The 18393-nt window shown below is 39.1% G+C and overlaps 2 protein-coding genes across 4 annotated transcripts in view; one reads left to right on the forward strand and one right to left on the reverse strand.

Annotated features, from left to right (window-relative positions):
• Positions 1-1047: 1047 nt before the first annotated feature.
• Positions 1048-17479, reverse strand: mkks (MKKS centrosomal shuttling protein). Of its 3 annotated transcripts, none has more exons than XM_077236556.1 (5): positions 17365-17479; positions 15789-16774; positions 14346-14527; positions 4597-4707; positions 1048-1522 (listed from the first exon to the last, which is right to left on the reverse strand). In XM_077236556.1, exons 2-5 carry the CDS (start codon positions 16771-16773, stop codon positions 1109-1111), a joined length of 1692 nt encoding a protein of 563 aa, XP_077092671.1. In that variant the 5' UTR covers position 16774; positions 17365-17479; the 3' UTR covers positions 1048-1108. The 3 variants fall into 3 exon arrangements, with proteins under 3 accessions (XP_077092671.1, XP_077092672.1, XP_077092673.1); XM_077236557.1 differs by having other exon boundaries at positions 17402-17461; XM_077236558.1 differs by having other exon boundaries at positions 17349-17456.
• A 217-nt stretch (positions 17480-17696) lies between these two features.
• The window catches only part of slx4ip (SLX4 interacting protein), a 69240-nt gene continuing 68543 nt past the window's right edge, over positions 17697-18393 (forward strand). Inside the window, exons 1-2 of the mRNA XM_077236559.1 lie at positions 17697-17959; positions 18105-18145. Coding sequence (XP_077092674.1) covers positions 18119-18145 — 27 coding nt within the window. The 5' untranslated portion in view covers positions 17697-17959; positions 18105-18118. The remainder of the gene's footprint in view (positions 17960-18104; positions 18146-18393) is intronic.

Genomic DNA, 18393 nt, shown 5'->3' on the forward strand with positions numbered 1-18393 from the left:
AAGAACTCAGTGGACCAGAAGCAGAGTTCCTGAAGGTCCTGTCTGGAGGAAGAGAGCGATGCCCGTGGAGAGAGGCGGACTGCCTTCTAAGAGAGCATAGTCCTTCTCACCGTTCCCCCTGTGAGTTGCAGCGAGTGCAGAGAAATATTTGAATGATGTTTTACCACTGCAAAGGGTTGTAATAAACACTTAAACAAACATATCTCAATATCAGAGCTCTTTTCCTCACCAATTGGAAGAGTCACAGCAGAACATTTGCGTCTCCGATCACCACAGTGGTGGTTCGTTTTTTGAATGATCGTCATTTTCTGCACAGTGGCCAGCCTCTTTGCTCCAGCATGCTCCATGATCCTGAGCAGACTCACAATTCTGATATTATAATACACAGTTGCGACTTTAAATCACGCAATTGTGAGAGAAAAAAAGTCAGAATTGCGAGATGTAAACTCCCAATTGTGAGAAAAAAAACCCTCAGAATTAAGAGATAAAAAGTCACAATTATCTTTTAATTTTTTTCATTCCTTGTCAGAAACAAGTTTCCGTATTTAATAGCCAAATCAAAAGCAGTAATTTTTGTACTGGAAAGGATCTAAAATCAAAGACTACACCCAGTGTGGGGAACTACACGTTCAAAACACACACTCGTTGTTCTTTCTTGCAATATATGATTTCCTAGAGTAGATAGTTCTATGTAGTAATCTAGCAGTTGTTGTTATCCTTTTAGTCACTGCACTAATTACAGGAACATTACCTCTTAAGCTACCAAAGCCACAATGACGATGACTTAAGCCTTACCAAATAAGGACCTTTTGCCACACCTAAGTATTACTTTGTAGCCACGAAACTTTATTTTGCTTAATTTAAAAGTTTGCAGATTTGGCCGTTTGAATATTTGCAAAAAGTGCAGGTCATTGACACTATCAATATCAAATAAGACATAACTTATATGTGTTCTTCAAATTTTGGTTTTGGAGGTATAATGTAAGGAATATTTAATGTGTACTTTGTCACATGAAGTTATGAAGAAAAATAAGTCTCTTAAAAATATTTGATTATAAAATATATCAAACCTAGAATCTTTATTTAAGCACAGTTCATTCATCAAAATTCAATTGATATCCTTTATTATATATTTTACATCAAGAACAAAATTAGCCATCTCGACCGCCACATTCAAAGCATTGAGCTTGGCAGAAAACGAATCTAATATTCTGGGCTGATTGTCAGTGTTTTCCAGACAAACAGGAGAGAAAGTGTGGCACGTAGCATTTAGTGGAGTCTTCTCCAAGTCGGATCTGTCTTCCACCAGACCACAGCCACAGGTTTGCCTAGCACTGGTTAGGGGGTAGATATCTGGGACCCATCGGTGAGCATATGTCAGGTCAATGAGACAGTCCTGCCCGTCATGCTCTAAAGAAAGAGCCACAGCGTGCAGAGAGCTGCAGAATGCCTTGACTGCCATGAGAAACTCAGAGTGAGAGACGCCCAGAGCTGCAGCTGTTGTTGTGGCTGTGGACTGATTCTGTGAAGTAAAATGACAAAACATTTAATATAGCAGCAAGCAGAAATTACAGGGCACACAGCAATAGAGTCAAAACCTGGAAGACTAATTCACCAGTGGTTCCCTTAACATTTTCCTATGTTTTTATAATGAGTTTTTTCAATTTATGAGTAAAATAAAGTCTGTGGTAAACCTAAGTTGACGATACTTGGAAGTTTTGTTTTACAGCGTAAATTACACACACTTACTCCCCAAACATTCTTATCTAGTAACTTGTTAGAAACACGTTTTTAAAAAACAATAAAATAAACATACCTGCTTCAAAATTCACGTTTTCGATATGGGTGTTTAATTTATGTTGTAGAAAAAATGTCCAAGTATCGTCAACTTATGTTAACCACTGATAAACACCTTTAAAATTAAATGGTTCATAAAGTTTTTGAAGAATAGAGAAAGTCTTTTAAATGCATTTCCTAATTATATATTTAATACTCTTGGGGGCATAGACTTTTTGTTGAAATGCAATTTTTATGTTGATAAAATTCCTATTAAATTGGCCAGTTTTCACAGACCAGCCCTTCTAGGATGGATATTGGTGTATAAGCACAATTTTGTCACCGCACAATTATTTCATATTGAATAACAAAGACGTACTATTTAAAAACAAATCACTATTCTATCATACTTGGTTCAATGAAGGGATTATATTAGTAAGACAGTTGTTTAATTCCAATGGATATCTGTTATCATATACTGAATTTCTACAAAAATTAATTAATTATCAGTTAAACCAAGAGAGTTTGCTATTGTTCTTGAGGCGATTCCAAAGAGTGTGATGTTACTCTAATTGAGTGGAAATCAACATGGATGATCTTTGAGGTAACATTTTCAATGATAATGTTAATGTTTTAAAACAAAAATGTAGCAATAACGATATAAAAAATGCTCTTTGTTCGGTGTCTTTTCCTGCAGCAAGATTCTTTTGGTCTTGTTTATTTGGTAATATCTCTTGGGTCACAGCATGGAACTTGCCAAATACGTTTTATGTTAATAACAAAATTAAGGAAGTGTCTTACAAAATACTTCACAGAATTTATCCAGCTAAGCATGTTTTGGAAAGATTTAAGCTTAATATTTCATATACCTGTGAATTTTGTGCAATAGAAAAATAAACTAATTTGCGTCTGTTTTTTCACTACTCAAGATTATTTTGGAAAGATTTAGAAACCTTTATTAGTATAAAACTGAAGTGTATTAAAGATATTTGTGTGTATTTGATGTGCTTTTTTATACTAAGAATGACAATTTGTAAAGAACAACATTTATAGAGTTATTTATTTATTTTTGTTAGGAAAATACCATATACATAAAAAAAGTGGGCTCAATGCAAACCAAATTTTTCACATTTTAAAAATGACTTTAAATTATATGCAAATCTTTTGGAACAAACAAAAAGTGCTGAAAACATGTAATGCTTTGAAAGCACTGGATTTTATGTAATTTTTCTATTTATTTATTTTTTTCATTTCCTGGCAGCTAATGTTAATTTGATAATATGAATATGTAATACCTCTTGTTCAAATGGCATTGAATTAATAAAAAAAAATAAAAAAAGTAAGGTTGAGCAGATTTGTTTGCCCATGGCTCTCCTAGTGGTCATATTAAGTAGGTATGAGTAGATTTGCCAGTAATTAACAATATATATATATATATATATTAAACATTAAAATAGGTTAAATTGGCGTCTTCTAATTTTGTGAGAACTGGTCTGAATATGAGCTGAGCTAGTTTTTGTGAAGATTCATAAAACCTTGTCAAATCTTTTAATAACTTTTAACCAGCATGGCCTCAAAATTAACAAAGAAAAGTGGTAAATGTCATTACACTGATATTAAAGCTCCAATTTTTTTTCATTACAACCAAGAACAACGTTTCAACCAGTTAGGTCTTCATAACGTATTTCATCAGGTTGTAATAATAATTTATTTATTTATTTTTTGCCAATTTGGGTTTTGGATGTTCACACCAATTTACCCACTTCCCTCAATTTTTGTTGCTAAAAAAAGTAGAATTTAAAGTAGAATAAATTTAATTTCATAATTCAAATTATGACCAGTATGACTGTATGGGCGATATGACCAAATTCTTATTTCACGATATGAGAATTTTTATTTGAAGGTATAGTTCTTTTTTATTATTTTATTATTATTTTTTTTTTATTATTATTATTTATTATTTCTGTAATTAAAAAAAAATTAAAAAAATAAACAAATTACAAACAATAGGACAAATACAATATAACAAAAATATGACAAAGTTTTCCCAGTACAATAGGTTTATTTAACATACTTAGAACATACTGAAGAAATTTAATAATCAAATGTAAAAATAAAATATTGCATAGTCTTCACTGTATGAATTAAATACAAATGTATTCTTATTAAAGCTAAAAACAAAGTTTTTCAATCAAGAAGAGCAGAAAGTTATTTTATCTTTTGTTTGATTCACATTAATGACACAGAGCAGCAAGTAGGTACTATATTAGGCTGCTATCACTTTAAGACCAAACGCACAGATCCATTATACTGATACACATCCGATTCACACCCAACTGTTTACTTTCACTGGAAACATAACCGGCTGTGTTTACATGAATACTCCACATGATGGGCATTTTGACACTACAGCGCGTGTATTCGACCATTGAAGCGCAATAAGACGTGAAAGAGAATGAATTTGGGATCGCAAATCCAGAGACGTGGCTTTCTGTGCATGCGTTTACGCTCTGTGTCAATCAGCACGAGCATCGAATTTAGTTTTATTTCACTGCTTATTGTGCTTAACACTTTTTAACATCGAGCACGATCTGAGAGGCACATATATTTACATACCGCAATATACACGATATAGCAACAGACATTTTATACCGTAGTAACAATATACATCGTCATTAAGCCCAGCCCTAATTCACAGTCAAGAAATGCATAATGCATGCATCTTTTCATAACATTTTGACTAGTAAAACTTAGTCATCTAGTAATCAATATTGTAGAAATGCAACTGAATGTGATGTGTAACTCGGTAGAACAGAATACCATGTGTGTGATGTGGGTGGCCAGCAGTGTCTCTGTGCAGCCTCCTCCAAGCAGGGCGTAGGGCTCCCTCAGAGTCAGTCGCAACACATGTTCTGCTCTTTGGCATGTCATCTGTCCAACAAATTAAACAAATGTTCATCATATGAGAGAAGTGAAAGAGGGGATTCATCCAATAAGTTTGAATAAAGAAATGTGAGTCCAGTAAATCTAGAAAAAGTCATTTGGAAAATAGGAACTTAAAAATACAAAGAAAAAAACTAAATAGCTTGGAGAACTGAGAGGGAAGAATGCTCCCAAAATAAACCTGACAGAATGGTACGGCACAACCAGGGATTATTAGTAGAGCAAGGGAATACATTGAACCTTCATAAAATACACTATATAGCCAAAAATATTGGGACACCCCTCCAAATCATTGAATTCAGGAGTTCTAATTACTTCCATGGCCACAGTTGTATAAAATCAAGCACATAGGCATGCAGACTGCTTCTACAAACATTTGTGAAAGAATGGGTCGCTCTCAGGAGCTCAGTGAATTCAAGCGTGGTACCATGATAGGTTGCCACCTGTGCAATAAGTCCAATCATGAAATTTCCTCACTACTTAATATTCTACGGTCAACTGTTAGTGGTATTATAACAAAGTGGAAGCATTTGGTAACAACAGCAACTATGCCACGAAGTGGTAGGCCACGTAAAACCACAGAGTGGGGAGTGAAGAATCTGGATTGACGAATCACGCTTCTCTGTCTGGCAATCCGGTGGACGAGTCTGGGTTTGGTGGTTGCCAAGAGAATGGTACTTGCCTAACTGCATAGTTCCAAGTGTTAAGTTTGGTGGAGGAGGGATTATGGTGTGGGGTTGTTTTTCAGAGGTTGGGCTTGGCCCCTTAGTTCCAGTGAAAGGAACTTTTAATGCTTCAGCATACCAAGACATTTTGGACATTTCATGCTCCCAACTTTGTGGGAACAGTTTGGGGATGGCCCCTTCTTGCTCCAACATAACTGTGCACCAGTCCACAAAGCAAGGTACATAAAGGCATGAATGAGTGAGTTCCCTTTCGAGAGGTCTCTTGTATCGCATAAGTAGCTTACGCTATGGGTAAAACTCCTTTTCTCGAGAATATTGAAGCCACATTTTTGAAATTCAGCGCATATGCACAGCAGACACTAAGCTGAGCGTCTAAAGCGGTCATTGGCTGTGCTGCGGCAACTGCAAAAAACCTATGGCGAGGCGGCTCATGCACGCGAACCAATCAGGACACTTTGCGCCCTGGTAGCCCGCCAGAATAGGCATGGCTTATAGCTATATAAGGCCCTATTCTCCACCATACAACCAGATTCTCCTTCAGCAAGTCTCCACTTCGCTGACATCCGGATCAGAAGCTTTCTTTACCGCAGTCGAAAAACCTGCCTAGGCACCGACCACGCATAAGCTGCACTCTCCAAGGCGGGCTGCCTGGAGTGCAATGAGATGGCGCCCTCTACACTGTGGGCTCGACTGGCCAGTTTCGCCGCCGCCGATCCCACATCCGCTCCTTTCCCTTTGCTCGAGCCGCGCAAAAAGAAGCACCGTGCACAAGGATGCCAGAGCGGACGATTATGAGCGAGCACACGCTGTCCCCGTCCCCGCGTGCCCGCTCCCTCCCAGAGAAACCCCCTTGCCGGTCCTGTTCACACAGGCAGACCAACGCCCCTCTCAGTGAACGACCGGTCACGTCTCTTTCGGGGCATCAGACGAGGAGGACGACAAGAATGACAGCCTTTCTCTCGCTGCATCCGAACACGATGAATGGACGGGCTCCGTGACGGACCCTGCCCCCTCAACGCAAGCTAGCACGAGTAATGTGAGATCCAGACTCGACGCAGAGATTCTCCGCGTGCTGACTAAGGCCGTTGAAGCCCTCGGGCTCGAGTGGTCTTCGCCAGTGGAGCCCATGCGTAGCAGGTTAGAACAATGGTTCCTGCCGGGGCGCCGACAGGCCCCTTAGCAGAGGCCTGCACCTTTCTTCCCCGAGGTACACGACGAGCTAAAGAAGTCGTGGAAAGCACCACACTCAGCTCGTCTAAAGCCTTCATTTTCCTCAGCGCTCTCCACCGTCGACGGCGCTGTGGAAAAAGGTTACGAAGCGATTCCTCCCCTCGAGGAAACGGTGGCCGTTCACCTCTGCCCACCCACCCCCACGTAGGGGTGGGAGATATTGACAAAAATGAATATCTCGATTTTTTTTCAATATCTCGATATCGATATTCAGACGATATTTTTGCAATCCTTCAAAGAAATGGCAAAGAAGGTCCAATTGGTCTTTTGACTTTCTGCATTTGACCTATTATTGTATAGAATTACTAGTACCTAAAGATATGAGACATTATTGATTTAAAGACTCCTAAACCTTTTAAAATAATAAAATATTATTCAATAAGTCTTTATTGTTCTTTTATATTTTTAATATGGGTGTAACGGTTCACAAAATTCACGGTTCGGTTTGATACGATACAGTGGTGTCACGTTTCGGTACGTTTTCGACACAGCAAAAAAGAAGAAATGCCATAGAAATTTCCTATTTATTAAAAGAAAAAATATTTTTAAATAAGTGAGTTTTCCTACATCTTGAAACTTTTAGTTTTATAAATGGGGGTAATCTTTGAAGCATGAACAAATAATGTTTTGGTCATCAAATTGAAAATAACATTTAAATAACATTTGAGTTTTGAAGTGCTGGAAAAGATGTGTGACGTACTTGAAAGCATTTTAATATTTCTCCCAAACTTCATGGTTACAAGTTAGTGTTACTACATTAAATCCATGGTGAATGATCTGTGGACTTAAAACCTATAACTAGTTCATTCATGGAACGATGTTTCTCCTGGTTTCCACATCAGCGCTGTTTGATCAGTTAAAAATGGAGAAATTGTAACGCTTCTCACTCGATCTCGTAGCGATGTTATTACTTAAGTGGCGAATTCAAATGCTTTGTTTACTGGATCTCTTATGTAGTAATAACTGTGTCGCTTAATCAAGATCGGCTCGCGCTGCACTGACATTTGTCCGAACTGATAAACGGTCCATGAAGCACAAAATAATGAGTTTCGTTCCGCTTTCATTACATTTGCCAATTGATGTTGCACAACGTTGTGCTGTTTGCTCCAGCGCGGATTTTGGTCGGCAGGAAAAATGGTCCAACCACCGGAATGGTTCGGTTTGTAATGCGTACGGAACCGATCTCTTGGGAAAATGTATTCCATCTTTTGGATTCATTATACAACGCAATTTTGTAATGATGCAATCACGAAGCTCGCCACTTGAGGACGCCAGAGACATTTAAGAAAAACTTTTTAACTTCAGATCATTTTTCCACAAACAAGGCATATGTTGCCTTTTCTGACAGCTATTTTATTAATCGTACATCGGCTTTACTCTTTACGATTTTGGATTGTTGCTTCAACCTAAGAAACGTCATAACACACAGGTAAGAACTTCGTAGTTGTATATTGCAAATTAGTAGCAGCTTACTCTCTTTGCAATTGAGGAACGGTCGTGATTTTGTACAAAAAATAAAATAAAATACAGTCAAACAAACCCCTACAGTATTAAAATCGCTAATTATAATTGTTTAGAGGGTTATGCGTTATTTGTTTTCTCTCTAACTTCCTTCAACCCTTTTCATGTTTGGGGGGTCGGATTGTACAAACTATGAAATATTCGATATCCCAATTTTGCATATCGTCCAGACAACAATTTGGATATTATCGTCTAAACGATATATCGCCCACCTCTACCCCCACGGGATGGAAATCTAAAGCAGCTCACCCGTCCAAGCCTGGCCGTGTCTCTTTAGCTCTCGCCGGCTGCGCATACACCTCCGCTGGCCAAGCTGCTTCGTCGCTTCACACCATGGCTGTCCTCCAAGTTTTTCAGGCTAAACTTTTCCGCTCAATAGACAAGTCTGGACCTGAACCGGAGGCTTTTAGAGACCTGCACAGCACTACTGACTTAGCTCTGCGAGCTACCAAGCAACCGCACAGGCGATTGGTAGGAACATGGCGAACTTGACAGTGCTTGAACGTCATCTCTGGTTAAACTTAACGGAGATGAAGGATGCGGATAGGGCAGCTTTTCTTGACTCCCCTATTTCCACCACCGGTCTGTTCGGCCCAGCAGTCAAGGGTTTCGGAACGTTACACAAAGGCTCAGAAAGCGTTGCAGGCTATGCGTCACTTCCTCCCTAAACACTCCAGCTCTGCTTCGGGCTGCCGCAAAAGGTGCTGCCCCGTTAAACTTTAAAGCCAACGCCGCCAGTCTCACAGCCTCACCTAGCGGCTGAGGTACGTCAACTCTCTCGTTCAGCGAAACGTCAGCAGTTCCCGGAGCAACGTGGACCCAGACCCAGGTTTGTGTTGGACCCCGAGCCTCTAAAGCCTTCCTAGCCACAACGGCAGGCAGGCAGGAAAAGAGAGTGTTTAAGTCCCGGGGCGGCCGGACCAACCTCCAAGAAAGCTCTTACACATCTCCCAGTCCCCTGTTTTCAGGCAGTGTAAATGTATTTACTGCAGTAAACTAGTCTGTTTTAAAACATGCACATCTGCAAACAAACGCCATTTTTATGGCGACCCAAATAAAGCACAAAAAAAGCACTTGTCTGTCTGTTGTCCCTCCGGCTCACGCTGGAAGTGTAATAAATGTAGGTTGTGTGCCCACAATGAAGTATGCACCCCTACACATAAACACTGTTTCCACGCCCCATCACAGGCCATTCTTGAGATTCGCTTTCGAGGGGCAGACTTATCAGTACACGGTCCTACCGTTCTGTCAATCTTTAGCACCCTGTACATTTACGAAATAGATGGATACAGCTCTCAGCCAGAACATTTCCGTCCTGGGAACAGTCATAAAAACTATACAAATGAGAGCGCGGCTCTCGGCAGAGCGCAAGAGATTTCAGAGGATGTTAGGTCTCATGGCTTTAGCATCATCAGTACTCCAGCTGGGTCTACTGTACAAGCATCCTCTTCAGCGCTGGCTAAAACCCTGTGTACCAACACATGCATCAAAGTGAACCAAGGCTGTGTCAGAGCCCTGGCTCCTTGGAAAGCAGCCGGCTGGTACCAAACCGGCGTGAGTATGGGAGTGATTTCAAAAAGGAAAGTTATCTCAACAGACACCTCCAACCTAGGTTGGGGGACCCTTTACGAGGGCAGGCCCATCTCCGGCCTATGGTCAAGCCCGGAGAGGAGCCTACATATAAATTGTCTGGAGATGAGAGCGGTCGCTCTGTCACTGCAAACTTTTCTCCCATACCCTATAGGGATACCACGTCTTGGCTGCACAACATGCACTTGGCTGCACAAAACCTGCACACCATGGCCGACCAAAAGCCTTTTAATATGAGGGTGGCGCATGTGCCAGGCACTCTGAACCAGGGCGCGGATATGTTATCCAGAGACAGAATTTCCAACCGGAGAACGGTTCAGCTGATATGGAGCATCTTCGGCGAGGCAGAGGTCGACCTCTTTGCCTCTGAAGACAATGCTCATTGTCAAAAAAATTTCTCCAAGGACAGGGATGCGCTTGCCCACCATTGGCTGAGCTGCCCTCTGCATGCATTCCCTCCAATCTCGATGCTTCCTCAGGTCATATAACGGATCAGGGTGAGCAAGTGTACAGTGCCCTTGATAACCCTTCTCTAGAGGAACCAGCTACGGTTCCCCGAGTTACCTCAGCTGCTAGAAACAGCCCCATGGGCGATTCCGCTGACGAGAGACCTCCTCTCACAGGCGAACGGGAAGATCTGACATCCCCGTCCCGAAATGTGGGCCCTACATGTATTCACACCTTTCAGAAAGGGTGCTGATAACTATTACTGAAGCTAGAGCGCCCTCGACCAGGCGTCTTAATGCTCTAAAATGGTCAGTGTTCTCCGGCTGGTGAACAGCTCGGAACCTGAACCCCTACTCATGCACAGTGCCGAAGGTGCTCTCCTTTTCACAAGAGCTTTTAGACGCGGGGCATTCCCCGTCCACGCTCAAAGTATATGTACTGGCCATAGCAGCATTTCACGCTCATGTGGCTGGGCAATCACTGGGAAGAAGCGACTTGGTCGTGCGCTTCCTCAAAGGGGCCAGAAGGTTAAACCCACCTCGACCCCCCTCCGTGCCTGTATGGGACCTCTCCATGGTCCTGGAGGCCATTAAAGAAGCCCCATTTGAGTCGCTTCAGCTCGCTGACCTGAAGCCTCTTTAACTCAAAAGTGCTCTCTTGCTGGCGCTAGCATCAGTCCAGCGAGTAGGTGATTTACAAGCGCTTTCAGTAAGCACTTCCTGCCTTGAATTCGGGCCCAACGACTCCAGAGTCATCCTTAAGCCAAGGCATGGGTATGTTCCTAAAATGCTCTCCACTCCATTTAGAACACAGGTCATTTCACTGTCAGCTCTTCCCTCGTCAGATGATGAAAGAGATGCTAATTTACTCTGCCCTGTCAGGGCTCTCAGAATCTATTTGGAGCGTTCTGCCCCATTCAGGCAGTCAGAATAGCTCTTCGTATGTTTTGGCGGCCGCTCCAAAGGGTTCGTGGTCACAAAGCAGAGATTATCACACTGGATAGTAGACATTATCTCACTGGCTTATGAGTCTAAGGGCCTCCAGTGTCCCATAGGCGTCAGAGCTCATTCCACGAGAGGCATGGCCTCATCTTGGGCATGGTCGTATGGAATACCAATTGAAGATATCTGTGCGGCAGCCGGCTGGGCCTCGCCGTCCACAGATATCATAACCTGGAAGTTCCCGCTTTGCAAGCAAAGGTTCTTTCAATATAATAAGTGTTAAGCACATAACTATAAGGCCAATGCATATATCTGGTCCTAGTTCATACATATTATATAAGGATTGGGCCTCTCTATGCCCATTCCTTGGTTCCCTATAGAAGGCTCAACATGGGTTTGGCTCTATTAGGATTCATACTTTACTCTTATATGGGCTTCGGGACTTCTCCCCTGGGCTATAGCGAGGAGTGAAGTTTTAAGCACGCACAGCGATAGCTATAAGCCACGCCCATTCTGGCGGGCTATGACGCACTGCGTTTAAAAAATTTGGCTTCAATATTCTCAAGAAAAGGAGTTTTTCCCATAGCGTAAGCTACTTACGCAATACTCATTCCCTTCTCTCAGGGAACCAAGGTTACGGTAGTAACCGAGTCGTTTGGTGTGGAGGAACTTGACTAGCCTGCAGAGTCCTGACCTCCACCTGATAGAACACCTTTGGGATGAATTAGAGCGGAGACTGCGAGCCAGTGCCCGGTTGCATAAAGCACCTTGAGTTTTTCCCTTAAGAATGAGACTTAAGGCGTGATTTCCCCTCAGCTAAGGGAATGACTTAAGGGTGTTGCATGTAATCCCTTAAACAGTTCTCTTAGGTAAGGGAAACAATTAAGTGTTTCACGACAGTGACACAAGTTTTGCCGTTTTAAAATTCTATTGCTTGCATGGACACGTTGTTTGTTAATACAGATAGCAGTAAGTTTAACAAAAAACAGCATAACATGGATAAGGAAAACAAAAAAGAAAATCAAAATATAAAAAAGAAGGACCAGATGAGACAGAAACTCAAATTGATAGTTTACTCAAAATTTTAAATTCTGTCATCATACTCACCCTCATGTCGGTCTAAACCCATAAGATTTTCATTCATCTTTAGAAATAAATACATATATTTTTAATATTCACTCATTATTTCTGTCCATTTAATGAAAGACATAAAAGTAATCCATATGATTCAGGCTGTATCGGGAGCTCAAACGTGCGCGCAAGTGCAAGAACCAATGAGGTTTGTTCTTACGCATGATGCACACACGTTTGAGCTTCCGTTAACCATATGAGATGTGCTTTATGTGTTTATATGTGAAAAAAACAGCAAAATTAAAAATGTTTTATCATTTAAAGCGGCAGATCGCGTCTCGTTAGAAGACTTGGATTGAACCTGCTCGCTCCGTGTAACATTTAAGGTGAAATTTTCCAAGCCTTAAAGTATGTTATACTTAGGAAAATAACTGTTAAGTGGCTTTATGCAACACTTATCATTTTTTAAGGGATTACTTAAGGGAAAAATATATACTTATGGGAAATTCTTAGGGTGTTTGACGTTTCACCTGAAGAAACCCTTAAGTAACACTAACGGTTGCAACACCGTTAAGTTTAAGAGAAACCTGTGGGCGTCCTTAAGAGAAAATTACACTTAAGGTGCTGTATACAACCGGGAACAGACCTTCTTGTCTATAATCAATGCCTGACCTCACAAATGCACTTCTAGAAGAATGGTCAAAAATTCCCATAAACACACTCCTAAACCTAGTGGAAAGCCTTCCCAGAAGAGTTGAAGCTGGTATAGCTGCAATTGGGTGAGCCAACTCCATATTAAACCCTACGGATCAGGAATGGGATGTCATTAAAGTTCATGTGCATGTAAAAGGCAGACATCCCAAAACTTTTGGCAATATAGTGTATCTGTGATGATTTGACTGCCGATATAAAAGTGCGCATTGTAAACATTGCGATGATTTTAATGCAGCTTTTATTTGGCCATTATGTTTCTTAAAGGGACTATGTGTAGTTTTTTAGGCATTTTATTATCTAAAAACAATATTTTTATTCATAAATATGTCCTCAATGGTGTACAAATACCTCTGCCAATTATCTGACTTATCTTCGTACACGAAGAATTTATTATCTTTATATACATGTGACGGGTCGGTCCACGGAGGCTTCCATGTCGTTCCGCCATCTTAAAAAACTATAATAGCAGAGAGGGTCAAAAAGTACTAGGCCAACGCATTTCCACAGCGTGTTTTCTTTCAGAGCCAGCGCCACGTAACTGAAAGCAGCAGAAACGGAGGAGCAGAGCAGTGAGAGGCGCTTCACTGCCCCGGCATGTTTAAAAGGCTGCATTGCACTATCATTTTTAATGGCATACATATGCCGAGCCACAGGAGAAGAAATCCTTCTTGCCAAAAAAGTCCAAAATTTAACGTAAAAGGAAACGTGACCGGAGATTACAAAAAAACAAGAGTCAATGTCGGGATAGCTTTTTCGAGGTGGAAAGAGCTAATGCAGGAGAAAGATTCAAAAGAGACGCTGAAGTTGCCTGCTTTCTCCTCGACAGATAGGCTAAGTCAATATTACAGTCTTAATTACATGCTTTTTTTCATCGCTTGGTTGTGTACTTTATTATATAGACAGTAGAACATTTATAGTTAAAAGTTAAACAGGCTCTTTGATGAATAGCAGCTATTGAGTAAAATTGAGAAGGCGCTAAACACAAGGTTTGTAAGTTTACTTTTTGTAACCTAGAAATTTGATAAGAATATATTTTAATAGAGCATATTGTTCTTGCATTGCTTGTCATAGCTTTTTGGTACATAACAGCTACCGTAGATGCAACACGCGTTTGAAAAAGCGAGGCGGTGGAGAGCACAATTCGTTTAGAGAGCACAAAACGCTAGATGGGAGAAATTCCTACACAATGTCCCTTTAAAGATCCTTTTTTTGTCTCATGACTGGGGATAATGAGAGCATTAAAACAAATGTTTTTAAACACATCTAAGACAGATGTTTTCGTAAGCTTGATTCAATTTGGTGAATTGTTTCAAACTGTGTGTTTAAATTAATTGGTATAAAAACTGTTATTGGTGCATTTAAGTGAAAATAATTAAAATGATTAAATAAACACATACAAAACTTGACTTTAACATGTTGGACGAACCTTCAGTTCTTCAAGCATAGTTTCATTTCTGTGGCAAAGTACCAAGGTGTTAATTGCAGCATCTTTAGAAGGAAGAAGATGGAGCAGCTCTCTGGATCCACATGACTGAAAACAGAACCCTCTAATCAGCCCGTAAGCTTCAGCCGGGAATGGAGAGCAAGGAGAAGCAACAGCCTGAGCACCTGAAATTAAAATAAAATAAAGTCTCTAAGAATGTAGACTGAAATTTCTATTCAATACTATTGTATTGCACAATGATGTTATATACCATTATTAGGTGTAACTCATTACTAAGTGATTACTGTAATTTAATTACTTTTCCTTTGAAAAAGTAAAATAAGGGATTACTCTTAATTTTTCTGTAATTCCATTACATTTACAGTACTTCTGACGTAATTGCATTAAATACAGTACAGACTATAGAACAATTTTATATCAAACAATAGTGGATTTAACATCAAAATTTTATGTCTAATGATAAAATGTATGTTTTTAATTTAACCTTATCACTTTAAATACTTTGTTCAGTTCCAGAATAATTTATGCAATTTTTATATTTATTTTGAAAGAATTAAAAGAGCCTTCTATTGTTCAACTGGTCGAGGTTGATATTGGATTTGTAATGTAATATTTTTAAGAGAGTAATTAGTGCAGTAATATAATTACACTGGTGAAGCTGTAATAATTAGTAGCTAGTAGTTAATTAATTTAGAGTAACTTACCCAACACTGATTATAACCAATAAATGAATCAAAGAAGGCATGTGTTTAATTAATAACAATTATGTGTATGTAAATACATACACTACATAAAGTTGAAAAGTTTGGGGTCAACAAAAGTACATTAAAAACAGTAGTATTGTGTAATAATTACAATTTAAAATATCTATTTAAATTTTTATTATATTTTCAAATGTAATTTATTCCTGTGATGATAAAGCTGAATTTTCAGCATCATTAGTCCAGTCTTCAGTCACATGATCCTTCAGAAAACATTCTAATATGCTGATTTGGTGCTTAAAAAAACATGTCTTATAATCAAAGTTGAAAACAGTATATAATAATATTTTTGAAAATGGGAATACATTTTTTAGGATGAAAGTAAAAAAGAATGGCATTTATTTAAAATAGAAATATAAAATATTTTTTAACATTAAAATCATCTGTAACTTTTGATAAATTTACTGTCTTTGCTGAATAAGTAAGAACTCTAAGTTGAAATTGTGTTTATTTTCTAAGGAAATTAGTTTTAAAATAATTATTTAAATATTTACTTAAAAATACATATTATGTATTTCCATAAAAAAAAAACTTAATTCACAAAAATAACTCTTTTTTAAATATATAGTCAAATGACTGTCATAGTCATAGTAAACTATATTAAACAATTTAGAAAACAGCTATAAATCCATATTCAATTCTATACATATTCAAAAATATCTACCTGATATCTGGATAAACGGCTCCATCAGGGCAAGTCCAAGCCTCTCTATCACCACCACTCCATGTTCCCTGAAGTAGTGCTGAAGGACTGGATGTACTACTTTCTGACAAGCAAATAAGCTCACTTTGTCCTTAACAACTTGTTCCCCAAGCTGCAGGAGCTGCTGAAGGAGATCAAGCTCTGGGTCCACTCCCTTATGGATCTCCAATGTTACATCTCCAACCTCAGACATATCACCTGACAGTGATGCACTGAAAACCACCACTTTAAATGGACCAGATCCCAGTCTCTTAAGATCTGCAGGTTGAAGCATCTCAGGAACATCTACCAGTAGTCCAGGGAAAACAGAAGAATCGCTCACTGGTTGGCCCTCAATGCTGATGGTAACTGTCCTTCCAAAGCAGGCCACACCAGGAGAGTTGCAAGGGATTGAATACAGAAAGGCCTGTGCGATCAGTGAACTGATATGCTGTGTCTCCCTGCTATTCAACATGCAGGCTGGTTTGCTGGTGATCATGCTGCGGGTGAGGGCAACGAGTGAATTACAGCTGCTGAAGTCTACCGAGACCTTACACCCACAAGAGTCTCCTTTAAGATACATGTTGCATTCTTCCACAAGGTGTTTGTATGACTTGGCTGCAGCAACAGTTCTTAGGTTATATTTTTGAGTATTTTCAATAAGTCTCAGCATGAAAATCCCCATAAACAGCCCACAGTCACTGTAACATGCGGTGTGATGTTGAAGAGAAGTTGAGATCAGTTTGAGAAGCGGCTCAGACATATCTACTCGCTTGAGCAATGCTGTAGAGGTTGAAGTGGTCAAGACGTGGCCCCCAACATCGTTGTGTATTTGTTTCAGTCTGCCAGTAGGTCCATAGGCAGTACTGAGTATATTTCTCAACAGAGCTATCTTTTGGCAGATGTTACTGTCGGAAAGTGGTTCATCTGTGCACACAGCAGGTTTCTTCTTACAAATGCGAGACATTCTGTGGTTTCATTCAGAGAAATTCACAGATGGTTATCGATACAGGTCAGTTGCTTCTATTCAACACTTAGAAATTAATAGATCACATGCGTAATAGTACAATATTATGATTTTATGTAATGAATGATCAATATGTAGTAGCATAATATCTTTGATTTAAACCAACATCAAGATATTAGGTTAACATTTATAGCATAGATGAGATATGAAATATGTAAGGTCAACGTTTCTCTTAGATTTTCGAACTTTTAACCTTTAACAGTCCATTTTAAATGGCCCTGTGGCGCATTTTACAAAATAAAGTATTTTATAAATAGTATAAATAGTTAGTCCGTAGACAAATAATATGAGGTCATAAAAACTGCATATGTAGTTACAAAACAATTAGTAAAATGCTGTTTTGGAGTTAAGTAAGTATTTTACGTCAACAACCAATTAACATAATCTTACTAAACATTATCATATTAAAATAACTCGATGGCATTGTAGAAATTTTTCATATAACAACTCTTGTTAAACTTAATTAAAAACAAACACAATAGATTTTAAAACGCGAGGAATCGTGTAAAGTTTACTTTACGAGGCTCGTACATTCTCCAAAGTTAAGCTTATTGTTCAACGAACCAACCAAAACATAAGAAAGAAAAACCAGACCGTACGACAATAGCCAAGAAGCAGACTGTGTTTACATTTTACACATGCTCTTATGTGGTAACCAAACATGCCAGTTAAAAAGTATTTAACAACAGAAACCATTAAAACAACCATTGGCTTTTACATCGCCAACATTACACATTCAATGGAGAACTGTAATTTTGTTAAGATATATAACATCATGGATATTTCGCAATTTACGAATAACGATCATGACTGTCCGGCAAAATATGTAGCCTCCTATATCCGACTGCGTCTCTATGACAACTGTACGCACTGGGGTCCTAACATGACAGAGCAAGTTTCAAACCATCGGCGGGAGAAAATGATTCAAGTTTCTTTTATTACCGTTATTCTATCGTTATTTTGGACAAATTTTAATTACAAATATTAATTTTATATTGCCAATTATATCTAATTGACCCAGAATGTCATAAGAAAAGTATGTGAGCGCTATTTTACCACCATTCCTGCTTTGTGTTTTGATCTGGGCTTTTCTTCAGCTCCATCCAGCTGCTTCGGTCACAAACACGTGAGTATTCCACTCTACTGATTTGGGTTTCATCACTGTATGTTCTCAGCAATAAGAGAACATACAGTTTCATTAGATGTGGAGATTTTAACTAGTTCCTCTGTTGTTTGTGGTTGTTCAGCGCTTTCTCTTTGATTTTTTGCAGTGTTTTTCATCAGAATGCAGTCCTCTAAATTTGTGGTTAAGGTATGTAACTTAGACGTATTTATTTGATCTTTTGGTCATTGCTGCAGTATTTCGTGTTCATGTTATCGTTTTTAGGTTGATTAAATGTGATTTTCTCCCACCACATGAGAACAATTCAAGTTTGTCATAATTATGACATATAAAGTCGAAACTTTTTTTTTAATTGCAAATGAAAGGTTACCGATATTAACACTAACAAATAAATAAATTGGTTAAATATTAAGAGGGGTATACGGACATCAAAAGAG

This window comes from Siphateles boraxobius, unplaced genomic scaffold, assembly GCF_051911475.1.
Source record: "Siphateles boraxobius isolate OS27281-9 unplaced genomic scaffold, OSU_SipBor_1 20, whole genome shotgun sequence".
Taxonomy (NCBI): Eukaryota; Metazoa; Chordata; class Actinopteri; order Cypriniformes; family Leuciscidae; genus Siphateles; species Siphateles boraxobius.

Bases quoted from the DNA above. Each gene is read 5' to 3' on its own strand.
- mkks (XM_077236556.1), bottom strand. From the start codon at position 16,773: ATGTCTCGCATTTGTAAGAAGAAACCTGCTGTGTGCACAGATGAACCA. The intron at 14,528-15,788 runs GTAGATATTTTT...TTTTAATTTCAG, and splicing joins GCCGTTTATCCAGATATCAG to GTGCTCAGGCTGTTGCTTCT. The intron at 4,708-14,345 runs GTTCGTCCAACA...TTTGTTGGACAG, and splicing joins CTATGCTTGAAGAACTGAAG to ATGACATGCCAAAGAGCAGA.